This window comes from Alligator mississippiensis, chromosome 4 (genome assembly GCF_030867095.1).
Source record: "Alligator mississippiensis isolate rAllMis1 chromosome 4, rAllMis1, whole genome shotgun sequence".
Classification (NCBI taxonomy): Eukaryota; Metazoa; Chordata; order Crocodylia; family Alligatoridae; genus Alligator; species Alligator mississippiensis.
The window spans coordinates 106,539,014-106,557,307 of NC_081827.1; the positions used below are offsets into that span (position 1 = coordinate 106,539,014).

At 42.7% G+C, this 18,294-nt stretch overlaps 1 protein-coding gene across 2 annotated transcripts in view; it reads left to right on the top strand.

The window, feature by feature from the left end:
• Window positions 1-18,294, top strand: part of LOC106737859 (uncharacterized) — a 283,248-nt gene that overhangs the window by 167,047 nt on the left and 97,907 nt on the right. For both annotated transcript variants that reach the window (XM_019489653.2, XM_019489655.2), the window contains exons 10-11: window positions 9,410-9,490; window positions 15,900-16,154. In XM_019489653.2, coding sequence (XP_019345198.2) covers window positions 9,410-9,490; window positions 15,900-16,154 — 336 coding nt within the window. The remainder of the gene's footprint in view (window positions 1-9,409; window positions 9,491-15,899; window positions 16,155-18,294) is intronic.

Consider the following 18,294-nt stretch of genomic DNA (forward strand, 5'->3'; position numbering starts at 1 on the left):
GGAGGAGGTGAGGGCAGTATGGCACCCCCTTCCCCCCCATTACTCCTTTTGCTGCTGGTGATGCAGCTGGTGTGGGGGTCCTGGAGGTGGTGGAAGAAGCAGCGAGTCTCACTCCCCCACTCCACTTTCCCATTCTGGGTCCTACCTGCTGGGCCATAGAGGTGGATCCTGCCCATGTCGGTCTGGCCAGGCTGCAGCCCCATGCCCATTGTGGGTGCACAGATCTGGGTGGCACATGCCCCCTATGCCACCCCCTGTCCTACACACTGGGTTGGGGGCCTGATTGTGGAGGGCAGCAGGTTGGAGTGAGGGGTACCAGCAGGGCTGAGGGGGTGGGGGGCTGTGGGTTGGGATTGAGGAGCACCAGCAACTTGCATTGTGCAAATTGCACAATGATGAAGGTTACTTGGGAGTGATGGAAGGCCACATGTTGATATTGCTGTTAATGCTTTCCCGTTGATATTGATTTCTGTCTTTAAGACTGGAGCTGCTTTAACTTGTGTGTAATAAGCACTTTGGGGCCAAACTACTTTTGTGTGTTCTACTTAAACTACTTACTTGGTTGGGACTGGCCATCAATGTTTACAAATGGTTCCTTGTATGAAAAAGTTGAAAATCACTGAATTAGATGACCTCTAGAGTGTTTTTATACATGCTCTGGGGGTGGGGTGTGCTTTAATTAGAGTGGCTCTGATAACCACTGTAATTAAAACACCTGCAGTGCCTCATGTATCAGCATTCCCTCTCTTCAAAATGGCAGCAGGGGTACTTTAACTAAAGCTTGTCTAATGAGCTTTATTTAAACCACCCCACCACCATTTTGAAGTGTGGGACACTGATACACAGGACGTGGAAGCTGATGGAGAGTGCTAATTAACATGCTTAGACTTGGCTCTGATGCAATGTAATTACAGTGCATCAGAGCAGCCTCCCTGCCTGTCTACAGGCACCCCTAGATGTCCCTTCCAGTCCTACTCCTCGATGATAAAGCACTTTTGTCTTTATCTATAGTAAAGGGAAGGACAGAACTAGAAGGAATTTGAATCAATGAATGAAATAAATATTTTTCTTAATTTTCCAACTTGTATTTATAGTGCCAAAAAAATGCTAGTTGATGTAAATCAGATTTTAAAAAAAGAAAAGAAAGGTCCCTGTCTGAAGAGGCTGTAATCTACAGAGACAGAAAGCTAAGTGAAAGAAAGTGTTATGAAATACAAAGTCATCAATCTTATGATCAAACAGTGTTCCTTGTTAGGGTGTTGATTCTGTTTACAATATATATTTTAATTTTATTTATATTCTGAAGTCTTAGATTAAGGGATTCAGGGCTGAGACAGGAGAGAGAGAGAGGGTGGAAAGGGATTCTGGAACAAGTGAAATGTGGCTACATAGTAGGGCTGTACGAAGCTTTGGTCTCTGATTCAATTCAGTGGAGATTCGGCTGGATTCAGTGGCTGAATCTCTGAATCCGAATTGAATCAGAAGACCCTTTAATCTCTCTGAACTGAATCGGAACGAAGCGATTCAGACATAGGCACAGCTTTAAATGTTTTTTCTGCATATGTCAAGGTACCAGGGGTCCTGTGAATGCTGTGATGCTGGGGCGCATGGAGTGACCCAGAGGAGTGAGGGGGCACTCCCCAGCATGCTTGGCAGCAGACCCAGAAGTGGATCAGAAGCACTTCTGGTCCAGTTCCTGGTCCTCTGGGGAGCACACAGGGGGACCCCTTGCGGCCCCCCAACTTGGTGACTGGTGCCTCCTGGGTCTGGGGGGGGCACCTGGGGTCCCCCTGCAACCAACTGCCGAGCTGGGAGGGTACAGGGGGTCACCCAGCATGCTCCCTGGCGGACCTGGAAGTGGACTGGAAGTATTTTTGGTCCACTTTTGGGTTTGCTGCCGAGCATGCAGTGGGCCCTCCCACGCTCCTGTGGGATGCTCCATTTGCCCCAGCATTGAAGCATTCATGACCCGTGCCTGGTACCTCAAGGTATGTAGAAAAAACTGTGTCTATGTCCGAATTGCTGATTCTCTGAATCAGCATTGAATCTTCAGATTCAGATTTGGCTGAATCAAATCAGGGACAGTGATCTGAATCAACAAATCAAATCACTGTCCGTGATTCGGGCCAAATTCGAATCTGAATTAAATAGGGCCCATTTTGCACACTCCTACTACATAGTAACTGCTAGGGAAGGGAAGAAAATAGAAAGGAGGACAGAGGGAGATGCAGAGAGTGAGGAACATAGCGGACAGTGAGAGTAAGGCAATTAGTTGTCAGGGTAGAGGGGCTGGATAGAAGGAGCAATATAAGAGATGGGGAAAGAAAACCCAGGTTGTTTAGGTGAATGGACAATGATGCCTGCAGGCTGCAAAATTTCTTCCAGCTGCTGCTATTGCTCCGCATGGCACCCAGAAAACTCCAGTGTGCTTCCATGCTCAGTCAAGTGCCAGCTGCTTTGGAGTAGGAGTTATTTCTTATTAGGGCATTTCTGTAGCCTACTTTGTGTTATAGGATGGCCATTGTAGAGGACATTCCAGTTTTCTGCTACTCTGTCCTCTTTTGATACGAAACCCAACGCCTTTATGTCCTCTCTTTTTCTCTTTAAGAGAAAAAGAGAGAACATAAAGGCATTTGGTTTTGTATCGAAAGAGGACAGAGGATAACTGGACTGCTCTCTATGATGGCCACCCTACTGTGTTATCTTCTCTTAGCCTATGGGAAAGTATTTCCTTTCTAGGAAGACTTCTTCCAAGTTCCTTAAGATCAACCAAAGGAGTAGGAGCCTGATGCTGAGAGTTGATAATGTGAGAGACCTGGTATTAGTTTGGAAGCAGAGTCAAATGGTTTTCAAATACCACATTTTAAATTACCTATGCAATGGGATTGTGATCAATGTGGGAGTTTCACAAAAAGCCCATTCCTGTATGCTGGTTATGGATTTTTTGAAAAGTCTGAGCAAGCAAACATAACATTAAACAAGCATACTGTAGAAATGAAAGGGCCATTCTTGCAAAGTTGTTAAGGTGTCTTGCTATGGCTCTGGAAACATGAGATTAAGCCCTGCTCTGCATTCATGCCAAAGGCCAGCTGCGTTTGATACAGTATAATGATCTGATCCTGTAGGCATTAGCCTTTTAAGGCAGCAGAGGAGTTAAGGCATCTTGTTAGCAGTCCTCTAGATATGAATTCAAGCTTTTCATATGGCTTGCCCTAAAGGCCACTCCTTCCCTGCCCCTCCGGGTCAACTCAGCTGTAAATGGGTATTTGGTCATTCAGGTTGAGTTGTTAAAGGTGGCTAAATGTGATACTGGCCACTTAACTCCTTTATGTGCTGTTGGCACAGAAATTAGTGTGCCTTAACCACACTAGCCCAGTAGGCCATTAGGCTTGGATGGACCTTTCTTCCATAATGGAGTTAATTTATGGCAATTTCTACTAAACTAAGACTGAAACAATATGATGACTGAGCTAAGGACACACTTAAAACTAAATCAATAAATCAATGGGTTCAAATGACCCAGTAGCAAAATTAGTACAGCAGGTGATCAAATCAAATCATGAAGAATTAGTTTGTGGTGGTTTTGTACTGGGGCTACCATATTTACTTGAATACAAGATGACCCCCCCCCAATAATTAGATTCTATATATGGAAAATGTATACATTTGATATAATTTTCCAGTTATAGAATCTAATTATTACATTTTTGTCTCAAACTTGCCCCTGTCCCACTGCTACAGCAGGGAAAATAAATCTGTGGGGGGAGGGGGTCAGGAATCCCCTTCCCCACTCCTTATGGTCAGACCCTGCTTTCCCAGAGCACATGGAAGTGTGGACTAAATTTTTAAAAAACTGACCTTAAAATTAACATAGCTGTAGCAATTTTTCATATAGTACCCATAGACTTAGTTAGTCCAGAAGGAATGTATTTTACCTTTTTTGAAAACGCTTCAAGTTTTAGCACAGGTACCCCATAAACACACTTTTAAAGAGTACTTTTGTATTCAATGGGCATGTCTACACATACCATTCAAGTGTACGAATAAACTCCAGAGCTTATTGTTTTGCAGTTTTTTGCTCTTGGATGCACCATTTAAATGTGGGCCTGGGAGCAAAAAACTTCATGGCATATTGCTCCAGAGTTTATTCATGTGCAGCCAGGTCAGAGCAGCCTGGGCTGGCAGGGGACCCAAGAGGTCAGCTCCATGTGGGGCTCCAGAGGGGGCTCCATGTGCCAGTGGCTGGGGCACAAGTGTGCTTCATCACGGTGGCTGGTAGGCTTTCAAATTGCTATAAAATTGCAAATATATCAATAAAACATTGTGTTCAATTGATATATATAGTGGCATTTCATTTTAATTGTGGATTTGGGGAATTTGCAGTGTTTTTATTAGGGAAAACCAGGATCCCTGTTCATAAAGCAGATGAACTCCTGATCACAGGAGGCAAATATTCTTCTAAAACTTATGAAAAGTAAGATATGTATGGGGTCTCTATGGGGAAGAATGGTAACAATCTTCTAAATTAGGTAATGAACCTGAGGCTCAGAATCCATAAAAATCTTTAAAATAGCCTGAAACTAATTGGCACATAACACTCCCCTCGTATTCTTTCATAGCAGTTAGTAGTTATACTAAATCAGAGAACGAACCTGGATGCATTCATAACTTTCTGTAATAACTTTTGACTTCAGAACATGAACTGCATTTGCATTTTCCAGGCATCTTTGTAGCGAAAGAAGTCACTCTTATTAAACCTAAATCCCACCAGGAGAAACAAGAAGAGTATGAGATCATTCCCTTAACCTTCAGTACTGTAGTTTTGCATGAAATGTCTGCTTCTATTTGCTAGCGTAATAGAACATAAATAGGGCTAAGGAAATTTCTTCAGATTCTTATAGTTTTTACCAATGCTACTGAAAATCTTTAGCAGACCAAAGTCACCAGCAACTTTGATTTGTTCAACGTAGGTGCATTTCACTGCATTTGCCTTTGTCACAAGAGGGTCTAATCATCACTGTGTAAATGACTAAAATGGAATTCAGATGCACCGAGTAGCATTTTACCTGATCCAAGAAAAAAGCTGGTGCAGGACAGCCATCCTCCATCGCTATATCCATTTTCAAAAAAGGTTTAGTGGAAAATACCCTGAATCAATTTACAAGCTTATCTTTCTTTAAAAACAACAACTATATGGTGAAGGCCTTCCAAAGTACTGTACAAAGTGTAATATGTGATTAAATTTGGTGTCCTTTTGCTTAAGTAGTCGAAGCTGACTTTATGCAAGGTTCATGAGAGGTAAAGCAATGTTTCGAGTAGGGACACCTTAATGGGGTTCTGGAGAACTGCATTCTTTATTCTTAGCTCTGCCATTGATCCATTCTTTTGACCTGGGGTAAGTCACTCCTCTGTTTCCTGTCCCAAGCCATGTTTGTGTCTTTTTACACTGTAAGTGCTTTGGGGCAGGGATGGCCTCTCATGATGGGTAAGCACACATGACTACCACAATAAAGCCACAATATCATCTGGACTTCTGTGTGCTATCATAATACAGATAAATTATAATGTGAGAATGATGACACCTCAGGATTTACGTTAAGTTATATGTTATGCTCTTGGCTAGCTTTTCCCTGATTGGAGATGTGTTGCCTATGTGCCTCTGCATGGGAACTGTTCTCCTTTTCCTGATGGGTAGAAGGCGAGTATGCAGATAGAAGAGCTGACCACCACTTTAGTCATAGAGAACAAATGGCTAGGAATACATATTTACTCTTTAGAATGAACTCCTCAGTATAGATTCTTTTCCTCCTTGGCTCTGGTGGTGAAATATAATCACATGGATAAATTTCAATCGGTGGATAAATCTGATATGGTTTGTTCAAAAATATGCTAGAAATGGCCTACTTTTTGGCCTTTCTGTTTTTCTCCTAAAATAAGTCAGGGTTTTGAAATCATCCTAAAAGATTCCAGACCCACGTGTTTCTCAATGATTTTGATATTATACAAAATATGTTGGGCATACTATTGTTAGCCATATAATATGCCCTGTACTTCACATAATATGAAATTGTGCTAAACTCAAAATAGCTTAAGTGGTTACACAGTTACTTGCCCTGGGATAATTGCATTTATTTCGCTCTTGGTGAAAAATTCAAATGGAAAAAAAATAGGGTAGTTTAGTTAACAATGATCAGAATAAAATAGGTCTAATTGGAAAATTGCAGTCAAATAGCTGTTTATTTTTAATGTACTGTCAAACCATCACCCATTCAGATGAACATACATTTCAATGTACAGTCTTTTTGCACAGAGAGTCACCAAATACGCTATGGAAAATGAAAGGAGCCCAGTTCCACAAGGGTGTTAGAATAGAAAAGAGTTGTGAACAATGATGAATTACCAGTCACGGTGCTTTGCTACTTAACATTCACCTAACCCGGTCCCTTTTGGTACAAACAAAATGGAAGAAAATAAGGGCAGAATGAAAAGTAGCCAATGAATCTTGAATTTTCATAAGTGCAGAAGGCATCTTAGGGATTTAGCTAATAAAGTAGCTGATCTTACACTGAGTTTTATATTCAGAGGTGTAATATCCAAACAGTGCACTCAGGGCAGTCCTCTCTCAGCCGTCCACCTCACCCCCTCCCCTGGCTTCCCTGTGCACAGGAGCAGCAGCAGGGAAGAGTGTGTCATGGAGTGCAAGATGTTCTGGGAATTGTTCTCTAGGGCAGCACTGGAGCTTGCTTCTGCTGGGGGTGGAAACTTTCAACCCATTTTTTTTTTGCCACCAAAGAACCTGTTGAGAAGGCAAGAAAAATAAATAAATAAAAATTACTGATTTTAGCAGTAAAAATGGGGTTTGGTTCTTCCTCCCTGATAGCAGCAAATTCCACTAATGTCTCTACAAAACTAGGATTCTCAGAACGCCTCGTGGTCCATGACATGCACTGCCTGAGCTGGTGGGTTCGTACAGGCACAGTGAGGAATGGGAAGGTGAGATGCCCCCTCGTCATCTTTTTGGTGCCCCCCCCCCCCCCCCATTAGACAGTGCCTCCCTTTCCCACCCCAAATTACACCACTTGCTGTAGTTCCCTGGGCCCTAGAAATGCAGAGAGATACACTGAAGTTCCATCCTGAAACAGGCTTGGAGGTTTGCTTTTGTGGAGCATAATTCATGACTGAGGCCTGACACCTATGGATATATCCCCTTTATGGAACAATGCGATCAGTTATTTATGCTAGTTGGTCAGGATTTTTTCCTTATTTTTTGCTGTTTTATAATGGACTTGCCTAGAAAGGGTGTTTTTAGTAAAGCAAAATAGAAGACTTGGGATTAGGGTCAAAATGAGACTGACAGTGTTGCTCACCTAACCTCATATATCTTTTAACACAAATCCATTCAAATTACTCTGTTCCAACAGAGTGCTTTGCTGAGTTTGTCTATAAAGGAAATGTGATCCTGTTTGTCACAAAATCTGTCACCGTGCATGAATGGAACTGCTAAATTGATTTACAGTGTTTTAGTACAACTGCTCCCAGACATCTGGGGCTAGAGTTACAAAACAATTAGTGTGAAAACAGCAATGGTATTTTATTTATGAAAGATTTGCTCGTGTTCTGTAATTGGTTTGATCCACCCACTGTCATTTGTGAAGTATGTTTTGCCAAAAATGTTCTCAAAATGATGTCTTTTAGTCATTGCTTCTTGTAATGAACTTTACCTGTAAATGTTTTGTGATCAGGGCAGTATTATTTTATATAGATATTTTTAGTCAGATGATTTAATGCCATGAGCTAAACTTGGTTCCTACTAGGTTCTCATTACTTAGTTTTAGTTCAGTCCATACTTGTACAAATCAGTAACAGTCCATCATACTTACTGACATTGGAGTTTCTTGTCTGAATGAAGACTGAGAGATCAGTAGTAACATGACAACAAACCTCCTATATGGAAAAGGGCATATCTATATTTCCCCCTAAGCAGACCAGGAAATGAAATGTGATTTGCCCATGAGATTGTTGTAAACATCCCCTAGCTATAAGATTAATTGAAAGATTGAAGGTCAGATCCTATTCCAACTATTAGGGTGAAATTACACATTACACTTGGACCATACTAAATCTGTGCAATGTTAAGCAAAGTTAAAGTTAAAATGTCCTATGAGCAAGCACACATTGAGGGTTTATATTGTTTCTTGTCTGCACAGCTCTGACTTATCCCTAGAGGGCTGGTGAACAGGGGCATGGCTAGGGCACCTAGGCTCTATCCCTGTTCTAGGTGGAAGGGGTGGCAGTGGGAGCATTGCATTCTAGGATGCTTGTCCATTTTATCTCCATGGAGCAGACTGAAGTTACCCTAATGAGAGCTGGGTAACAAAGCCCAGAGTTAATCCTCGCCTGAAGTGGCATAAATGAGACACTGAGAGGGCACTTGGCATGAGTTAACAAGCTTTAATGTGTGGATGCATGCATTTTAATGGATCTTTTTCTGGTCTAAGTGCAATGTGGAACTTCACATGTAGGTGCCTAGGTATGACCCTACTGTATCCTGCTCAAGTCCCTGAAAAACTGTTGACACACAGGTAGATAGGTCTTCCTCCTGCTTCCTGCTTTTTGGGATTTAGCTTAGAGAATAAACTGATAGCATGTTACAAAAGTAAGCACATTAACATTTTTTTCAGGGATTTGAGCAGATTGAAATAGGATAGTGCATAGGCATCGAAATCCCTGCAAGTGTTTAGCAGGTAGAATAGGATCTGGCCCAGAATGTTTAAAGTTCCTTGAAATTTTACCTCGATGAGATTACCCATCATACAAGTTTTTACATGCAATAGTAGTGATAGTGATGACTATTTACGTGGATATCACCTAACAAATTTCATATGAGCTTCACAATTAGATGTTAGACATCTGCTCTGGGCAGCTTAAATTGTTGGATTCTACTGCACAAGTCCTTATTCTTACTTAGAATCTCATTAAAGGCAAAAGGTTTCTTTGCAGGAGTAAAGATTTGCATTTTAAGATCCTTTTGTAATATCAGAAACATACAAAAAACAAGAAACAAAGGTAATCAGAGATAATCAGTGTTCATTTCTCTTGGCATTTGTTAATTCAGCTTTGTCCTTTTTTTACTTGACAGAAAAAGAAAATATTCTTTTAAGCCTGTTATCCAGTATCATTTTAAAGTTAGGGAGGATTTGGGGAATGGCAGTTACTTCTATCTAAAAAAGTTTTCTATAATATGCATTTAATATATTGATTGTTTTTCTGATTTCTTTGATTAGCATGATATGATGAAACAAATGCCTGAGTCTTGGACTTGTATATTTATAAGCTCTTTAACTTTTAAAGTCTTAGAAAAACCTCTTGGCATGTCTTCAGTCTTTCTTGTGTTATTGATTTCTGACAGACATGAATGAAACTGCACCCAAGATGGAGAATGGGGAAGCTCACTTTACTGGGCAAACACACAAGATTCAGGTTTGTACAGGTAAATTTTTGATGGTTGCTCTTGAGACCTCTTTAGTTACGAACTATTGAACTACTGTGTTTGTCATTATTGCATTTCTCATTATTGTGGACAGCCTATGCATATAATACGATAAAGTACATCTCAATGCTTTGTTAACAAATAGCTATTACTCCGCCATACACATAAAGTGCAGATATAAACTCTAGTTCTTCTTATGATATTCCTATATGATATTTTTGCTTATCCATTTGTTCTCTGTATTTCCCACCTCTGGCATTATTTCACATAAATGACCTGATCCTGGATGCTGCTGGGACCCTCAGCTCCCAAATAACATTTGCTTTAAGGTTGTGGTTGTTTGGATTTGGGCGTAAGTGAACGTGGCTGCTTTGTAGTAAATATTTATTTCTGTAGGATAATATGCTTTTGTGTATGAGCGTGTGTGCTCTCTTTGTCTTGGATTTTAACTATGGTGATGTATATATTAAACTTCCCAAATGGAAACTCAGGGGCAATTCTTAGAACAGTGTGGGTGTGAATGTATGTGCAACAAACTTGATTTTCAAACACCCTAACGTTAAGGAGATTATTGGATAGCAGTTTTAAAGGTATGCATTTTTGTCAATCAGGGAAAATAAAAGTTTTGATTTTACATGACCATTTCTTTTATCATACTACAACAAGTAAACCAGAAAAGCAAGTTCTACATTAAGCCTTAAACAGAGAGCTTTGATAAATTGCCAGCAATATCTACTGTTTTCAACTTCTCCTGTATCTAGCAGTTATTAGTAGGTAACTTCCTCTAGGCAACATAATAGGGTTTTGAAAGCTGGAGGGGTACTGAAGTTATAATTCAATTTAGGGATTTCATTCTATGCATAAGGGAGATAAGGAAAAGAATGAAGAGATTATAACAGTTAAGGACCAAGACTGGCATTATTGGAACTCTGGGAGCAAGGGAGCAACTCAGTTAGAGACGAGAAGAGTCGAGCAAGAAATGAGAGCTGCAAAAGGCCTTGAAGATGACATAAACCTTGAACTTGAAGTGGTGGATCTAAGGAAGCCAGTGGAAAGATAAAGACAAGGAGTGACCTGGCTAGAGCAATGAGGAAGGACAATGATCTTAGCAGCTGCTAGGGTCTTCTGCTCAGATCCTTTTAAAATTTGTTGTACCTGCTCTGCAGATGCATAAGGAAATTTAAGCTGATGTAAATTACATGTCAAGCAGCTGTAAGAAGATGTAAGCAAAAGCAGTGCTATATATTTCCGTGTACCAGTCCTTCCAGATCTTTTGTGTGTAAAGTACGCTTGGACTCTCCATCATATACTGGCAGGACAGGTAGAAGTAGATATATGAGTCTTCCTGAGCTCAGGGAACTCTGATTTAAACCACATTAAGCATCACCTCTAAATCTAGTTCAGTGTGTTTAATATGGTAATAATGTTCCTTCTTAATCCCTATCCATAGACTTAATCATGTTTTCCGAGTAATTTAGTACCTTTTAAAACAAATATATTCTTGTCTGCAAATTTGTCTTAGGAGCTGTGAGAATGGTTTCTGAATCCTGAATCCTGAAAAAAATCTGCTTATGCTTAATGTTATCCTATCTGAAAGTTAAAAACAGCACAGAATATGATTATGGTAGTGTAGAGTTTTTAATACAAATATTTCTGAGCTCCAGAATTACTAGAGAGGTTGCCTCCATATTAACTCTAATGAACCATGGTTAGTATTCCCTGGTTGTGCTCTGGTTTTTTTCCCACCCCCCCTTAACTAGAAAATGCATTTCTGATACAGTATGGGTGTCATTTTAATTGACACAAAATAAACTTTTGCTGGATCGTTTTGACATTCAGCTGTTGCTAAAGATGTTAAAGGAAAAGTAAATGTACTAATCATTGGTCACAAAGCAGCCTAATCCATGGTGACCTACAATTTGTTTAGGATCCTTTAGAGCAGCAGAGAGATTAAAGTGTGTTAAAGAAGAGGTAAACAGTGGGTCAGAGATTAGAAGTGAAAAAGGAAAAGACTGGCTTCCCCCAGACCACACACTGATAGTAGGCCTTCCTTCAGTGATTGTTCAAAAATGTTTCATGTTTCTTTTTTCCCTAAAAAACCTTAGAAACAGAAGGTTTGATTGGCACTTGTCATGGCTGATAGAGAGACGAAGATGCTTTGGTAAAAAGGAGAGGGAGGCAGCCGTGTCAAAAGCAGCAGTAGCTAAAGGATGATTCCTCCTTTCTATGGTTTTGTCTCTCTCTAAATTATTCAAATCTGGGTGGCATCTGAGGATAACGGGCATTTTGACACAGCTTAAAGGATTGTCTGACTAACTCCATTGAACTGAAGCTGCCATCCTTTTTAAAAAAAAATTATAAAGAGGCAGATCTTCTATAATCTGATATGTATACAAACGAAAGGCAGCTTGATGCAGAGGTCTTTAAATATTTTTGGGAGTGGGGAGGGGAGACAACAATTTTATCCGTTTCTTGGCTGATTGATTGTCTTTTTCATCTGTCTGCAAGAATGCTACTTATTGGTTCAGAAAAGGCTTTATTTAATTTTCTTTAGAATATCCATCATTGCTTGAGATGCATCTGGTGGTTACAAATTCAAGTCAAGTCAGCTGGATTAGAATCAACAAACGTAGAGAATTTTCTCCATCAAAAGAGGATCCTCGCCAACCAGGAATCTCCTCTGTTGATGGCCCTCCTGATTATGGATTTTTCTTTTCGTGGCAATTTTCTTTCTTTCTTTTCAGAATTGCACCGTGCCTCTCCTTAGTCCATTGTCTCAACCATGCCAGACAGTTTAAATGGGCTCCACAGGGTTACTAGCTCCTCTATTAGGCTGAGCTGCCATTTTACTGTTTGGTCCCCTCTTCACTGCAGAACCCAGACCAAATCTTGCTTACTCTCCTCACAGGAGTAGCCCCATTGAAATAAATAGAACTATTCACATGAGTAAGATGACCAGGATTTGGTCTGCAGTAGTGTGCTACGCATAACCTGTTCAAATCATCCAGTCAAAAGTGCAACTGGCCAGGACTGCACCCTAGGCAGTTCCCCCTGTCCTCTCTCCCTGTACCTTCTTTGCAGGGCTCTGGCTCTAGCTGTGGGCAGTGGCGCAAGAGCGGCAGCTGGAGTTTGCTGCTGCTAGGGGAAGGTGTCACTCCATTTTTGGCTGCTGACATTCAAGGTGAGTGGCCAAAAAAATCTCCTCCCGGTAGCGGTGAAGACTCCTACACTGCTGCCACTCCTGCACTGCTGCAGGTGCAGCTCCTGCACCGCTGCCACTGCCAAGCAACAGAACTACATTTTCCAGAATGCCCTTCACACATGGACTACTGCTTCTCTTGTGGAAGCTGGAGCCAGAAGGTTTCTGGAGGAGGGGGAGCAGGGGACAGGAAGGTGCGGCACCTCCTACTCCATTCTGGTGCCCCCCCCCCCCCCCACTCCCTTTTAGGCAGTGGTTGGGGCTCTGACAGATAGTTTTTAGCATGGGTTAACACAAAAAACCTACTTGTCTTCCCCACTGCCTGTGATGACACACTGACACATTTACTTCAGGCTATGACAGAACAAGCTTAATCCCAGGCCTTCCTGGCCCTGCTGTTTCCCTATAGTTCTTCAATGGCAGCAGTTATAAGAAGAGAAACAAATATGTCAATGTAATAGGAAAAAATCACCCAGCCCAGCATGAGCAAATGGTGCCTACCAAGTCTGGGCGGGGGCACCAGATCGCCGACGGGGGGCGGGGGGTTCGCAGCTGGTGCTTCCAGGGGCTGCACAGCCGGTCTCAGGGGGTGCATGTGCACCCGTATGCACCCCTTACGCTTTGCCAATGCAACCCAGCTATGTGAATCAGTCCTTACCAGGCTGCTACCTGTTGGATAGTCTTTAGTCAGAGTTGGGCAGCAAGTTATATGTTTCTTTGCTTGCATCTAACAATGTGTGTTTGCCAAATAAACCTGTTTGTTTAACCCCATCAGATTTTGGATAAAACCCAGAAGTAGAGACAGGTAATTGGATTTCTTCTCAACGACTGTTTGGGGATTGGGGTACCATTGGTCCAGAAGGGTGCTTCTCCTGGACCTTTGATGGAGCAGGGCATCTTGCCACTGTTCCCCATTCAGTGCGCCCGTGGGTGGATCTAAAAGTTTTGGAAAAGGGTCGCAGATAATGTAGTTCAGCATGACATAAGAACACACATTTTTTCTTCAGGTAAAAAGAAACTAAAAGCTTTACCAATATGCTAGGGGCCTATTCAGTTTAAGATCAAAGCAAAAATAAATATACCTTTATTGGAATGTGTAATAATAATAATTTGCTAGATTACATATTAAGTTAAAAACATAACAAACTAGGCAAAAGTAGTTAAGAGATTTTTTTATTAGTCCTGTAGTTATTATAGTTAAATGTACATTCTTTATTCCAATTCATAAAACAAATCTAGCCTTCTTGACCATCTTGACTATGCATCCAACACTTCACTGACAGTCTTTTCCATGTTTGAGTTAATGGTCACCTGAGTTAATTTTTACTGCACCTGAATTAAGGTTTTTAGCTAGGACTAAATGCAGTCTGCAGGACTGTGAAACAGAAGAGAGATATTACCAAGAATGGCTAACAGACACCAACATCGCAGAAGAAAATATAACTTGATTAATGGGATATCAAGAGCATTAAAAAGGAGAGAGGGTCATTAGCACCTGAGATTAATAGGAATCAGGTACATTATATTGAACCATGAAGTCAATTGACTCCCTCAGCACTGCCTGAATAGAAATGCTGCTGCCACTGCCAGGCAGGTGGAGCAGGAATCAACGTGGGGGGAGGGAGGGAGGGGTGGGGGATTCAACTGTACTACCCCTGGATCAGCCTCTGGGTACACCAAATGGCAGAGACCAGATACAGAAATTGAAGGATGAACTGACAGTGTCCTGCCTCATCAAGGCCCTAGAAAGGCACCCTTTTGAGCAGAGGTCCCTGACTCCAACAGATGTTTATACATAACAAAATATTCTATTTTTTATATTTGTAGTGAGTTTTATAAAAGTAGGAGTAGGAACAAGGAGGGAAATATCAACTATTGTTGGTAACTGGGGATTCTGAAGTTTCATCTGTTTCAGTCCTTGTAAGACTCAAACTGCAGGAGGAGGTGAATGGAATAATAAGAACTACCAATGATGCTCTTAATAACACTTGCTCTTGAGACCTGGGGATTCCTACAGAACGCTCTCTAGGTGATGGAAAATAAAAAATGCTTGTGTCTGCTCATACAACATTACTCAATATCATAATCAGGTAGAATCTTGATTTTTCTCACAAAGTTCATTTTGCTGTTTTAGAGGGTATTCTATCCAAGATGCTCTAAATGTGCTACAAACATAAACTAATCACATTTTGCATCATTTTGTGAAGCAGGCATTGTTCTCCCCATGTTGACCGCAGACAGTTGGCAAGCTCATCCATCTACATTGCAATAGGACAGACGTGTAGTGGCCTTGCCAAGATCACCTGACAATTTGATGGCAGGGATGGGACTGGAAACTGGGGGCATGTCTGGATGAAATGGGGACCCTAAATTGAAGTGGTGTTTTTAAAAACCCACCACTTCAATTTAGGGCCCTTTAAATCCCTGTGCCATGCACACACCCACCACACTTACCTGCCTCTTCAGCAGTGGGAAGGGGCGGGAAGGGTGAGCTGCTGGCAGGTGAAGTGGTCCCTGGGCTGTGGGGAAGGCTGGGGGGGGGTGGGGGGAGGGGAGCTGGTGCTTCCCTCTGCGACAGCAGCACATCTCCCCCAAGCGGCACCCACCTGCAGGCACCTGGCTTGGGCAGTCCTGGGGGGCACTGCAGCTGCAGAGGGAAGCACTGGGCCCCTGCACAGCTCAGGTAGGCAGGCAGGCTCGGGGGGGGGAGATCAGGCTCCCTGCCTTTCTTGGGTGGAACCTGCCTTCCTAGGCTGCTGCCAGGCTGCCTGCAGGGCTTCCTGCAGAGCCCCTGAGCTGCACGGAGCCCGGTGCTTCATTCCACAGCTGTAGGGGCAACAAACTAAAACTCCTCCTTGGAGTTTTAGTTTGCTGCGCCCCAAGTCATTTAAGGTGCATTACGCCTCCGAATTTGCTACAGCGGCTGTAATTAATGCTCAATACACAGCTGATGCGTGCAAACGCCAACACCAGTGCAAAAGCATTTAGCCTGCTTTAAAGTGTTGTGCACACATGCCCCTCATTTTGTCTACACATGGCCTGGGTCTCCTGACTACAAATCGTGTGTTTTCCACCTTTAGATTGTATTCTGTCTCAAAGTGTAATGGGAAATATTTGAAGGAGATGCAGTTAGTCCTTGTCTCTTGTGCAATTCAGAATAATTCTTAATGCTCTTATCAGATAAGATGATTTGTGTTCCATATCTTCCAGGATTGGAAGAACCAGCTGAAGATTCCCATGAGGAAAGCTATTGTATTGGAGCTGAGACGCGTAGAGACTCTCAAAGTCCTGCAAACAGAGAGAGCCATTTTAAACTGGACAATGGCAGCTTGCAAGAAATAGAACAACAGCAAAAAGCAAAAGAAAGGCAAGCACAAGTCCTACACATTTACTCAAAACTCTGTGAGACTCAAGCCCCTGCACACCAACCACCTGAGACCACAGCTATCTCAAAATTTGAGGATTGTGAGTTTTTATGTCTGTTTTTGGTTGATTGCTCAAGAGATGTACAGACATCAAAAGGTGGGGGGAAGATAGTAGCCTTCTCTAATTCTTGCACGCAATGTACTTTGTGAAGGACCAATGCATAGACACTTCTCACTGTGTTGTCATAATTTAGACATTGGCACTTCTATAACTGCTGTTAATCAGATGGGAAGAATGCACCTTGGACTGTTCTGTCTTCTGTAGTAGTGGAAACTAAATTACACATGGAAAATATCTTTAAATATCTATAGTACATAAACAGGCCATAGCTGTATATGTAAAAAGGCTGGATTGCCGCAATATACTAGTATGCATATTTGCGAAATTTCTCAGATGTGGGCTTTGTGTGTGTAACCATTGCATGTACAATAAACATTCTACACTGAGCAAGAGTGAACTAGCAGTTTTAGAAAACCCAGTTCAGAAAGAGCGCTCCTCATGGACTGCTTCAGATGAATAAAACTAAAAACATTATTGATGTTGCCACATGACTGGTAAATAACAAAAGTCTACATTTTCTCAGGCTCCAGGAATAGGCCATGGTTTTAAATCAGGTATCAGCCAATTAATTAAAATGGTGACCTTGTAAAATATTGCAATTCTAGCCATTATCAATGTAGTCCGCAGATGCCATGGGCCTGTAGCTGTCTATCATGGGCTCTGTGGCTAAGTACAGACATTCAAAAAGCCCAAGCCTGAATTGATTCAATCTTTGCAGGTTAGTCTAACCTGTGTAGATTGTACCAGCAAGCAAGTGAATAGACATTTACTTTTGATTCTGGAAATGCAGGCACATGCCTGCAGCGATTCAGGCCAGAATCTGGGGAGGGGGGTGGGGTGCTAGAGTGAACCCTCCCTTCCCCTTTGCACTGGTTGGGTGGAGGGAAGCTAAGCTGAGGGAGGGGGCAGGCCAGACCCTGGGAGGCTGCTAAGTATAATTGGGGACGGATTTAAACCCCTTCCCTGGCCTGCAGGGACTCCAGCCGGGGTGTGCCTGGAGGGTGGGGGGGAGGGGGAAAGCAGCCTTTGCCAGGGTTTTGGGGAGGGGAGGGGGAAAGAGCTTCACTAGAGCCTGGCCAGATGCTGGCCCAGCATGGCCCCCTAAGGTGAAGGGGGCAGGGAGGGTGTTTATTACTCCCTCCCTCCCCTCTCCCACCGGTGGACCCCAGCTGGGGTCTGCCAGCCCTGGCCGCCACCTCCGCCGCTTGCCCCTGGCCAGGCAGACCCTAGATGGGGTCCCCTGGGAGAGGGGGGAGAGAAGTAAGGGGGAAATAAACCCCCTCCCTGCCCCCTTTGCCTCAGAGGGCCATGCCAGGCTGGTGTCTGGCCAGTCCCCTGCCCCTGCTCCAGCTAGGGCGCAGAAGAGCGGGGCTAGTCCTGCTCTCTGGAGGAGACAGTACAGCCCAGCCCAGGGCTGAAAAGCATGCTGGGGGACTCTGATTTAACTTAAACCAGGAAGGGGTCTGGGACAGAAGTGCCATAAATTGGTTTGACCTCAATCAGTGAAGTCTGATGCTACAGTCAACCAGGCTTATCTTAAAACAGTTTTGGCCATTTTGAAACGGGTTTATGCGCACTGAAGTTTTGTTCTGTTACAGGTTTAAACCAGTTTCTGATAACTTAAACTGGTTTATGTGTAACTTCTGTCCCTAGTCTGTGTGTTCAGGGGAATCAGACCTCAGTGAATTGCTATGTGTGCAGATTCTTTTTACAGACTCATCACTGTAGCATGAAGCCATGAGGCACATCAGACCATACTGATTGCTAGCTACTATTTGGAATTACCCAAGGACTCTGTAAAGCATCTAGCACTGTGCACCTATGCTAGTATGTATAATGGTGCTAATACTGCCCAATACTAGGGTGTCTTCTGTTATGATCTGAATAAACTCTTTAGCTTTCTTCACTGCCAAGCAATACAGCCATGGTAACCTGGAAACAAAGAGCCTTGTTCACATACGGCTTGCACCAGTGACCAGAGGGATGACACTTCTTTCTCAGTTGGAGTCTCCCATTACAAAATCCAGCTCAGTACCTATGAAGACCAGAGATGCCAGGTCCATCCCCACCTCAGTAGTGCTCCTAGCCTTACTGCCAGTTCCTGGAAAGAGGCTGAAAT